At 36.8% G+C, this 12,557-nt stretch overlaps 1 protein-coding gene across 1 annotated transcript in view; it reads left to right on the top strand.

The window, feature by feature from the left end:
- gstcd (glutathione S-transferase, C-terminal domain containing) overlaps positions 1 to 1,486 on the top strand; it is a 133,468-nt gene extending 131,982 nt beyond the window's left edge. Inside the window, exon 12 of the mRNA XM_058385913.1 lies at positions 546 to 1,486. Within this exon, the coding sequence (XP_058241896.1) occupies positions 546 to 682 (137 nt within the window). The 3' untranslated portion in view covers positions 683 to 1,486. The remainder of the gene's footprint in view (positions 1 to 545) is intronic.
- Positions 1,487 to 12,557: the final 11,071 nt, after the last annotated feature.

Here is a 12,557-nt window from a genome sequence, read left to right as displayed (position 1 = left end):
AAAGCAGCCAGCGGCTGTGTTTACTACGTACTACTCGCAGTCTTGTTTGACAGACAGCTAAAGTCATCCTTCTGTTCCGAAAGCCCAGTTTGTACACTGCTGATGAAGTATAATGAGTAGGATAAACCAGCATCTGCCATCTACTGATGCAGACGTCTCTTTAGATGGTGGCTGGATTGTGGTATCCACAGCCAGCTTTAAACAAGAAAGGATGTATTTGATGTAAGCTGAGAGATTCGGAGAAAAACAAAACAAAGCCCGGGTTTCTGTAGGCGCCTAATAATCTGTCCTTGACTTGTCATTTTAGCATGTTTGTGATAATATCATGATCTAAAAATTATAATGCATTTAAAATTGTGTAGAAATACAGATCATGATATTTGTTATACGGATTAATGATGCTAAAGAACATTTTATATGAACATCAATTATTAATAAATAATAAATGAAATCTCTCACACTGGTGATTGATGGCACTGTAAATAACCTGCTGGACTGATGTGTGTAGACAGCGCCGTCATGACCGGTCTCTTTTCCGTCTCCAGGGAAACGCTGCATGGGATTGGTTGACTTGGACCGCAGTTGGGCTGCAGAGACTCACGGTTACTCAGTGAAGGTGATGACCATGGAGCCTGAGAGCTGCTCCCCCAAGAACAACATGCTAGTCGGGGTTCCAGCATAGCATCTCCATCCTATGACTTTTTAACAACCAAATGTAGAATGGAGCCTTGAGGAACACCTTCACCTTCAGTAGCTCTGAGATATAAATAGGTGATGAGGATTTCTTAGCTTTTTAGAAATAGTCTTGTTTTGTTTTTTTATGTAATGATAAATTGTTTGCTGCCAACAACGAATGTTTTTCTCAGGAGCTTAATCCATGATTTCTATTGTTTTTATGTTCATAACAATTAAACTACATCAAACATGGAATGGAAATCTTCCAGCTGTGCAAATAATCACTGACAGGAATCAATGCATTATTATTTTTTTTTATTCACAGTGTTTTATTACTCTTATATGACGACGATTACATTTTTTAAAACGTATATTATCGAAAGCCACGTAATGATTTCAAACCGTCTACAGTTACATTTAATGTTGAAGAAGATCTGTGAATCAGAGATAATAGATATAACCTGTTATTTTGAGCCTCTCTGTTTCTCTCTCTCTCTCTGTCTCTCTCCCTCTCTCTCTCTCTCTCTCTCTCTCTCTCTCTTTCTTGAAGTTAGTAAGAATTTGAAGTTCTTATGTCATGAAGCCTCTCTCATGGTGGAAAATGTACTGATGTTACAGCAAGCTGACACTGAAGACTGCTTTCATAAGTGTTAACTACATGCCTTGTAACAGGAAATGTTACCGTAGTAACGAGTAAATAACACGTATTAAACTTTAAAGTTTGGTCAAAAGTTTGCGTTCAGGTTGCAGAATTTAAAACAATGATGATGTTGATGATAATAATAATAATAATAATAAGGATAATAATAATAATAATAATAATAATAAGGATGATAATAATAATTATAATAAGGATAATAAGTGAGAAGAAGAAGAAGAGGGAATCATTAAAAAATGCATTTTTAAGTTATGAAGCCGTACAAACGCTTGATTCATAATACAGTGTGTTGTCTGGATGATCATCTGTTTTTATGTTTTTTGTGAGTTCTTCTTGACTCCATTGTTTGTCCTTGCCCATTATTCTTCGGAAACAATCCTCCAGATCCTGCACATTATTTACTTTTCCAGCATCTTCTGCATATTTGGCCTCTTTCCAACTGAGGCTATATGGTTTTGAGATCCATCTTTTAACCCTGCTGACAACCGAAGGACTTGTTTTATTACACTATTACTAAACTATTACAAAAAGTGCAAACGTTCACTGGTGCTCAAGAAGCAGCAAAGGAGGTGTAAACTTTTGAACAGGATGATCAGTGTTAACTATTATTTTGTTTAAAGATCTTGTTTTTTTTCTTTCAGTGCTGCTTACATATTTCCCAGAACACAAAATATAACTCTGATCATCTGGTGTAAAAATTTACACCCCCCCTGGCTCTTAATTTATGGTGTTATAAATTCAGATATTATTGTGTCTTGTGGGCTACATGCAAACATCTGTTATGTGAAATAGCTTATTCCGGGAAAAACTAAATAGATTTTTAAAAATAAGTAAGATTTTGCAGATTCTGCCAGGTGTATTACAACTTCTGATCATCAGAGTACCTGTGAATAAGCTGCAATAATGTATAATGCACTTTAAAATGAACAAAAACTAAATCTGTGCTTTAAATTACATCTAGAACTGATCATTTCGATTCAATTTTCAATTCAATTCATTTGGATAGCACTTTTAATAATGGACATAGTCTCAAAGCAGCTTTACAGTATAGAAACATAGAAAAAATTTACACCTAACATTTAACATTAACTTAACATTTTCACCAGATTTTAAGAATTAAGAAATTAATTGAATTGTCCTTGTGCATACTATATATATATATATATATATATATATATATATATATATATACACTATATTGCCAAAAGTATTCGCTCACCTGCCTTGACTCGCATATGAACTTAAGTGACATCCCATTCCTAATCCATAGGGTTCAATATGACTTCGGTCCACCCTTTGCAGCTATAACAGCTTCAACTCTTCTGGGAAGGCTGTCCACAAGGTTTAGGAGTGTGTTTATGGGAATTTTTGACCATTCTTCCAGAAGTGCATTTGTGAGGTCACACACTGATGTTGGACGAGAAGGCCTGGCTCTCAGTCTCCGCTCTAATTCATCCCAAAGGTGTTCTATCGGGTTGAGGTCAGGACTCTGTGCAGGCCAGTCAAGTTCATCCACACCAGACTCTGTCATCCATGTCTTTATGGACCTTGCTTTGTGCACTGGTGCACAGTCATGTTGGAAGAGGAAGGGGCCAGCTCCAAACTGTTCCCACAAAGTTGGGAGCATGGAATTGTCCAAAATGTCTTGGTATGCTGAAGCATTCAGAGTTCCTTTCACTGGAACTAAGGGGCCAAGCCCAACTCCTGAAAAACAACCCCACACCATAATCCCCCCTCCACCAAACTTTACACTTGGCACAATGCAGTCAGACAAGTACCGTTCTCCTGGCAACCGCCAAACCCAGACTCGTCCATCAGATTGCCAGATGGAGAAGCACGATTGGTCACTCCAGAGAACGCGTCTCCACTGCTCTAGAGTCCAGTGGCGGCGTGCTTTACACCACTGCATCCGACGCTTTGCATTGCACTTGGTGATGTATGGCTTGGATGCAGCTGCTCGGCCATGGAAACCCATTCCATGAAGCTCTCTGCGCACTGTTCTTGAGCTAATCTGAAGGCCACATGAAGTTTGGAGGTCTGTAGCGATTGACTCTGCAGAAAGTTGGTGACCTCTTCGCACTATGCGCCTCAGCATCCGCTGACCCCGCTCCGTCAGTTTACGTGGCCTACCACTTCGTGGCTGAGTTGCTGTCGTTCCCAAACACTTCCACGTTCTTATAATACAGCTGACAGTTGACTGTGGAATATTTAGGAGCCAGGAAATTTCACGACTGGATTTGTTGCACAGGTGGCATCCTATCACAGTTCCACGCTGGAATTCACTGAGCTCCTGAGAGCAACCCATTCTTTCACAAATGTTTGTAAAAACAGTCTGCATGCCTAGGTGCTTGATTTTATACACCTGTGGCCATGGAAGTGATTGGAACACCTGATTCTGATTATTTGGATGGGTGAGCGAATACTTTTGGCAATATAGTGTGTATATATATATATATATATATATATATATATATATATATATATATATATATATATATATATATATATATATATATATATATATATACAGCTCTGGAAAAAAATAAGAGACCACTGCAAAATAAAAAGTTTCTTATGTTTATTTCTTACAGGTTAATTTATTGGTGAGATAAACAGTTTTGTTTCATTTTTTCTGAACTGCTGACAATATTTCTCCTAAATTCAAAATATAACTATTGTTATTTAGAATGTATATTTAAAGGCAACACATCAAAATAACCCAAGATCATGCAGTATTTGCAGAGTTTTAATAATTCAAGTAAAACAAAATGATTGTAAACAAATTGTGTTAATGCTTTGGCTAAATAAAATTAAGAAATCAGTATTTGGTGGAATAACCCTGATCTGCATGTGTTTTGGCTCCATGCTCTCCACCAGTTTCTCACATTGCTGTTGGGGAACTTTATACCACTCTTTTTGCAAAAAAGCCAACAGCTCAGCTTTGCTTGATGGTTTGTGACCATCCATCTTCCTCTTCATGACATTCCAGAGGTTTTCAATAGGGTTCAAATAGGGTTCCAGAGCTGTGTATATATATATATATATATATGAGCTGTGATTGGGCCCCTGATTTGCTGAGTGCGAGGTACCTACTCAAGCAAAACCAGCAGGACTCAGACTCCGACTTGTTCACAAGCAGGTTCAATCACTTTAATAAATTAAAAAATGCTTCACATGCTGTTTGCAAATGAGGCTTTATTGGATTGTGTTATGCCATCCAGCATATTTTCCTCATTATAAGAAGAACAAAAGACTGTGTCTCAAAAGAACCCGTCCCGTCCCACATATTACCGATGTAAAATTATTCATTATAATCCGCTGCTCCTCCTCACAAGAAGGCTGCATTTTTTAATTCATTCTTTTCAGAAGTAGCCCATTGGGGATGACTGTAGCAAGATATTAATCACGCAGTCATCATGGCTGCACGTGGACGGAGCGTTTCAGGAGCGTCTCCGAACCGTCCGCTGTCTTGAATGTTTGAGCAGTTTGTAGATTATATAAAGGTCATCCCATTACAATGGGCCACAGCGTGATACACACTCTCCCTGTTCACTCTGTGTTTATGTACCCTTCTTGTGACAGTTGGATTGTTATTGCACACACACACACTCCTGCATTTTCTCAGCCTATAACAGCCAGCATGTCACGTTAGATATCGAGTGGGGAAAATTGCCCTCGCACTGTGAGGAAGTGGCCCGAGTGTGTGTGATACATACACACACCAAGCTAGCAAACCTCATCTGAATTCTGCTAGCGAAGCCAATCTCTCCAGGACTGAATAGCTGGAGACACTGAGGCTCTTTCCAAGGAGAGGGAATCATGTGGGAAAACCTGCAGTGTGTCGAGAAGTATGTTCTTCCGTGGAGCGAAAATGGAGAATCTCTCGCTTTTAAAATTAAATGTAGGTGTGAATTACAAAAAGGCACCAGTTTATTAGTTCGTCGGTTTATATAATTCAGAAGTTGCAATAAATGAAGTGTTGCTTCTCATGCAAATGAGGCCTATTGAACGCTGTACAGCTATCCAGCATGTCCCTCTGTCATTATCTCTCATTATGAGGAAAACAAAAGGAAGCGCCTCGAATGAGCCGTCTCATTTACGACGGCGAGAAGGCATGCGGTGCTTGAAAGGCTCGAAGTGTGGAATGACCTTATAGGTTTATTAATGGTGCCATGACCTTTAATACCTTATGTCGTTTCAATTTGGTTTAAATTTCATGGCTATGGATCGAATTAATTTCCCATATCCAGCACCAGCTCTCATATTGCAGGTGCTTGATTGAATTTTCTTTGCCTCAATGACTTTTAGCTCAGCTGCCTGCACTCGCTTCCCTTTATAGTACTTTTTCAGACTTTAAGCAATCGTTGCATTTGTGTTTAAGATGAGGATCTTTAGAGGTGGTGTTTCTGTTTTGAGAAGAAAGCCTTGTTTTAAACTTTTCATGTAGGGGTTCTTCAAATTTTTCTTCCAGTTGTCCCTTTTTTTTTCCTCCCCAATAATAAATTCTACTATTAATTTACTTACATTAAATCAATATAAAACATTAAAAATATATATTTAAAAAAATTGTATACATCAAAAAGGGAATGATTTTTGCTGCATTTTGATAAAATGGACTTCCTTCAGCACTAAAAAGAGCTCCAAACTGAAAGAAGTTTATAGATATATTACTTTGAGCATCTGCGCTTTTAAGGCCCCTTTTTCCTTCTGCGATGTGTACGCTTGACTATTTACAGCATTTCTTTACTGCAGAGGACAAACAACGTAAAATTGTACATCAAAGTAGGAGGTGTAATCAGCGAGCGATTGAGATACAAGGAGAACGCTATTATATAAAAAGCAGCAGTGCCTCACATTGCAGCGTGTCTGGGTTTCTCAACACCTTCAGACACGAAGATGGCTTTATTTCTGTGCGTCCTGGCAGTAGGCAATTGACTAGTGAAGACTGAGGACACATGAAAGAACAGCCTGTAATCTGGCTGAAATGCATCCGTGACAAAAGCTAATCAGAAGTTAGAGTATACTCAGGAACCAAAGAGACTAGACTGATTGTGTCTGACAAGAATCATGAAATTATCTGTGTAGCTCTGGACTATTATTCTGTTTGAGTTGGTTCTTGGAATTATCAAAGTTAGAAGTCTTTCTCAAGGACTGGTAGCCTCAGGATTTGAACTTCTAACCTTCTGGCATCCTATAGGTGCTAAACTGCTGTCCAGCTGCATCGTGGATGTTCTTCTTCTTGTATGCAGTCACTAACAAGACAAATTTTTCAATAGCACTTTGTCCTTTGTGTTTCCCTCAAACTGTGACCTGTTTGGTCAAGAGGTTAAAAAAAAAAAAAACTCTTGACATTTTTTCATTCAGCACTCTGCTGAACAAATGAACGTTTTACAATTTCTTGCTGTGACCAAAAAGCAGGCAGCAGCACTTTTTAAACGTGCGTTGGTGGTGAAAAAAGAAAGGGGGGAAAAACACCCCAGTGTGAAAGAATTCTTATCTGTTTGTTGTGTACTGAAGTGAATAATCCTTCTGTGTGGAATGGAAGCTGTTACCGTTAAATCGACAATTAAGGTACGCTTAAATGATCATTTAAAGTGTTTTCTCAATGCGATACATTGCAATACATTTACTCTACCTGGCCAAAAAAAAAAAAAAAACCCCACAAATTTCTATGTTTTATTACACCTCGTTTAGCTTCGATTTACGACATATTTATCGTGGCATTGGGTTGACAGCTTTGTCAAGTCACAGCATTTAATTCCTTCCAGAGTTGCATTCATTTTTGGTAGAAATCTTGTATTGAAGACAGCTTACTCTGTAATGTCTTCTCCGGCAGCACAAGCTAAAGACTTTCAATGAGGTAAAGGTCAGGTACCTGTGGTGGCCAATTCATGTGTAAAATGATTCCTCATGCTCCCTGAACCACTCTTTGAGCCTGATTAATCTTGGCATTGTTATCCTGGAATATTCCTGTGCTGTCAGGGAATAAAATCCATTGATGGAATGACCTGGTCATTCATAATGTTCAGATACTCAGCTGACTTCATTTTATTGCCGCATAATGTTGCTGACCCTGAACTTGACCAATTGAAGCACTTATGATGCGTTCCTACTAATGGTTGCCATAGTAATAATGTTTATCAGTGGGTGGTGCAACTAGCATTCAAAAGCAATTTTCTTGCCTCTAAAGTGAATCATTCTGGAGGGAGATTTGGCATTTGGGTAGAAAATTCAGCAGTGTATATCTGCATTATATCATACGAGATGAAGGAGAAGCAGTGTGAGGTCTTTACCACGGATCAAGTGACCTCTGCTGTCTTCACTTCTAATGGTAGTCCCTGCACCGAGTCGCTCCATATTTAAACATTTCTTAACTTTGTCATATCACTGGACATGCTCACATCTAGTGACCAATGCTAGTTGTCGCTTGTGTCCCTAGAAGTCATTGAAAATGAATTGCTTTGTTACATACAACGAGTCGCATTGATGCGAGTCTGATGTGCCCCTCACACATTTTGCTAAATCTGACCTCATCAGACCACATGACCTTTTTTCCATTACTCCACAGTCCAATCTTTATGCTCCCTAAAAGCCATTTATTCCTGATTAGCCTCATTAATGAATGAATTTCTTGTGGCTGCACAGCAGTTTAGTCCTAATCTTCTCATGTGGAAGTTCTCTTAATTCCACCATCAATGACCAAGCATTTAAAAAAAAAAAAAACTCTGATCATATTGCATATCCATTGCTCTCCTTCCAGATCTTATTAACATACTGGACAGGTCTTTCAGTGATTTTAGCTTGTTTTCTTTCCTTGATGCAGTCCTTTCTGAAACATTTTCCATGAATTCTGGATATGTCTTCCAACATAGTTGTTTAGGAAAGTGGAAGCTACACGCCGCACTGCAGTTAGGGTTCAAAGAATTGATCCGATCATTGGCTCTTAAGTATTTGCTTATGTAAATCCAAACAGAGATGCTTTTTTCACAGGCGTTGTGTTTATTTAGCACGTTACATTTAGCATGTTACGTATTTTTCCCCCTAACTGTATCATTAGGTATTACATGCCATTAGCACATTGCCACAATGTGCACTCATTTTCATGTAAATTCTCAGTGAAAATTCTCTGTCTTTAGATAAATGACTGTATTAGCAGTAATGCACCAATGCACACTATTTCCCTGTTAAAATACAAAAATGCACAGGGTTATTCATGTTAACAATTTTCTATGGCTTCAGTTTTCTACATAATTTGTCATGTTCACAGTGTTTTCTGAATCAGGTCAGCTGTCTTCCTACCTGCTGCCCTACATAGTGCTTTATATAGGACAGGCTTTATAGTAAAGAGTGAGTCAGGGAGTGATTTTAGACAGAGACTGTTTCCTTCACTTTACTGAGAAAGAGAGACCACACCATCATTACTGTCACTGAAGAAGAGATGCCAGGACTGTCACTGAGGAACAGAGGTCACACCTCCTTAACTGTCACTGAGGAATAAAGGCCACACCTCCTTCACTATCATTCAGAAAATGTGCCACATGTCCTTCACTGTCACTGAGCAACAAAGGGTACGCCTCCTTCACTGTCACTAAGGAAAGAGGCCACACCTCCTTCACTGTCACTGAGAAAAGATGCCACACCTCCTTCATTGTCACTGAGAATAGATAGATAGATAGATAGATAGATAGATAGATAGATAGATAGATAGATAGATAGATAGATAGGTAGATAGGTAGATAGATAGATAGGTAGATAGGTAGATAGGTAGATAGATAGATAGATTACTTTATTCATCCAAATAGGAAATATACACCTTCCAGCAGTATCTACAAGTATAGGTAAAAAAAAAAAAAAAGATGCCACACCTCCTTCTCTGTAACTGAGAAAAGAGGCCACGCCTTCTTCATTGGTACTGAGGAACAGAGGCCAGACCTCCTTCATTGTCACTGAGAAACAGAGGCCACACCTCCTTCTCACTGTCACTGAGAAACAGAGGCCACACTTCCGTCACTGTCACTGAAGAAAGAATCTTTCACTTTCACTGTGGAACAGAAGCCACATCTTCATTGGTACTGAGGAACAGAGGTCACATCTCCTTCACTGTCATTGAGGAACAGAAGCCATGCTTCTTTCATTTGAAAGTCTGGAATAAGGATATATCAAGAAAGCATACTTTTTTGTTGTTGTTGTTAAAATGGCTCTTTCTTCAAAATCATATTTGCAGCAAGAACAAAGATTTTGTCTTTTGCAAAATTTATTTGTTTCTTCAAGTATTTCATATACAGAAAATCCCAGTTTTGTTAAGAATTTTATTATTTAGGTCAGTTTCTTACATTGTAACACATTACCATTTATTTAGCAAATATAATATAATATAATATAATATAATATAATATAATATAATATAATATAATATAATATAATATAATATAATATAATATAATATAATATAATATAATATAATATAAAAAGCAGATATACTATACTCATAAATAATGAGTTTCAATGATGACATTCTCTGCTAGTCTTGAAGGCTCTAGAGACCTGCATCATTTTAATATTCCCATCTCATAACATGCCTGATGCAGTTCATGAGCGAATTATCAAATCCAATCCAAGATGAATCAGATGTATTAGAAGTGGCAGAACCTGAAATGAACCTGAGGACTGCAGAGCAGAGAAACCTTGATCTAGTGGATCGGTCAGACTGTCTTTGATTTCAGTAAAGTGATCAATCATGATTTTTCTTTAGCCCTTGTATAACACCGTGCGATGCAGATATGCAAGAGATATTTTTCTGTTAATAAATAAACCTTAAAAACCTTTTCTTCATTATCTCTACACACACTGAGCATCTGAACTTTCACTCACTTGGTGGACGTTATTAGCTCATGCAGATGTTTGGCACACCTTTTGCTTACTCATTAAATGGAAAAAAAAAAAATTATACGCCTGAAGCCATTAGGTTTCTCTTGCTTTGCAGGTCTATATTTGAAAAGGTGTGCGTGTGTATGTGTTTTTAAATGTGTGTGTGAATACACACAAAAAAAAAGCCTCTGGCATCTTAACATATCTAGTCTCAGCTTGTCAGAAACACCTCAAGCCTTGGCTTATGGTTTAAGGAGGTTCCCCTAAATACTACACTTCTAATAATACACTCTTAGAAAGAAGGATCCTTTGAATAAGGAAGGGTTCTTAGCTTCCTAAAGAAACACCTAGTTTGGATGTTTAAATGGTTGGAACTTAGTTTTATTGTGACCACAAAAAAATGTGTTTATTTATGTTTGTTTGTTTGTTTGTTTGTTGATTGATTGATTGGGTTTATTTATTGATTGATTTATTGATTTATTGATGGATTGATTTAAGGTTTAAGAAAGTTCGGCTAATTAGTGATATATTCTTATATATAAGTTTACCACTGCCTTGTTGAATTCATTCACTTTAGTAACTTTAGTTCAGTTTAGTAACTTTAGTTAGATTTCTGTGGTCACTAGACAAGTGAAATCCTATTTTTTTCAACTGTCCATGTCATAAAAATCAAATAGAATAAAACTTAGACTGAGAATAGTATTGCAATAAAAAATCTAATTTAAATGGACAGGTAGAAAATGAGATGAAAATAAAAAATATACAGTATAAAAATCCAGATACCTTTTGACTATATAAAACTGACTAGTGATCAAATGATGTTATGGTTGGCAAATTGCTTGTGGTATGTGAGAAATCAGTCATTTTGTTACAGGAGAATAATGAACTGACCTGGACACTATGCATCCTAGAATTTGGAAGCAGAAGAATATGATTGACATTTTGGAGAGAAAAATCAGCGACACATATCAAATGAAATCTCTTAATGTGATGTAAACAGTCTAGAATGCATCATTTGGCCTCAGCCAGGTTTGAACAACTTAAATACACAGTATATAAGCATTTTGAGAGATGCTTCTGGTTCAGCTGTCAGTATAATTTGCTTAGTATACACTCAGAGGGCATTTTTATTAAACACACCTACCTACCTTGTATGTATCTCATATAAGTCACTTTATAGGTGTGTAATGACAGACTGTCATCCATCTGCTGCTATGGACAATAACTCTTCCCCTTTCTGCCCTGTCCAGCAGTGCAAAGTGACCACTTCTGACCAGATATTGTTTGAGTAATGCATAAGAGTTTTTTTTTTTTCTTGCATAATCAGTAGTCCAGTGGACCATAATGGGTCTTAATAAAGAGCTTTAATTTGTTAAAAATAAATCAATTAAACGCCTCAGTGCTTTCACTAAGTAACAGGAATTAGCTCATTGGTGTCTAGGAATTATAAGAAATCTTTTTTTTTTTAATAATTATATAAATATATATTAAAATATCACTATATTTTGTAGTCATTATCCCAGGACTGTATTATGGTTCTGCTTGTTGAAAAAGAAATGCTAATAATATTATATGGATAATGTGGATGAATATAGAATTGTGGGTTATTTAATTCAGCTTTTATTTATTTTTGAAGTATTTCAAGAACTTCACATTATCATTTCACATCTACTAAATACTTATTCTGTATTTCCTATGTGTATTTTGTATTTTTTTCTGTCATATTACTAGTCTGTAGCACTAATTTAATCATCCTATTTTATTAAACACAACAGGCCACACCTCATAACGCTAAGTGCTATTAAGACCACGCCCCTTTACCCCACCATATATGATACGTTCAAAGTCATATGGTCCTTGTCTTCTGAATTTCTTTTGTTATGATTTGTTGCTTTTTTTGGTAATAAATCAAATCCCACTCATTAGTCGGCAAATGACTTAAAGTCTGCAGAATTCACAATTATGTAGAAGCAGTATTCTCTACATATGAGTGAGCATTATAAAGAGCAGCTGTCCCCCGGCATCGCGAGTCAGTTTTCTGAATCGATTCCTTTGAACAAGTGAGTCAACTGGAAGAGTTCTGATTTGTTTGGATCGCTACGCTGAGACAGTGAGTGGAGTAGGGTTTCTGAGGGTTTGCTTTCAGGATATAACACGGTTATTGTATTTAATATGGCTGACTAAATAAATAAATAAATAAATAAATGAATAAATAAATAAATAATAATAAGTATGTATGGATGGAGGATGATGATAATGAACATGATGATGATGATGACAATAATAATAACAATAATAATAATAATAATAATTATTATTATTATTATTATTATTATTATTATTATTATTGGCCAAT

The sequence above is a fragment of the Hemibagrus wyckioides genome, linkage group LG03, assembly GCF_019097595.1.
Source record: "Hemibagrus wyckioides isolate EC202008001 linkage group LG03, SWU_Hwy_1.0, whole genome shotgun sequence".
Taxonomy (NCBI): Eukaryota; Metazoa; Chordata; class Actinopteri; order Siluriformes; family Bagridae; genus Hemibagrus; species Hemibagrus wyckioides.
Note: the sequence above shows the minus strand (reverse complement) of the source record. Positions and strands in the feature narration are given on the sequence as shown.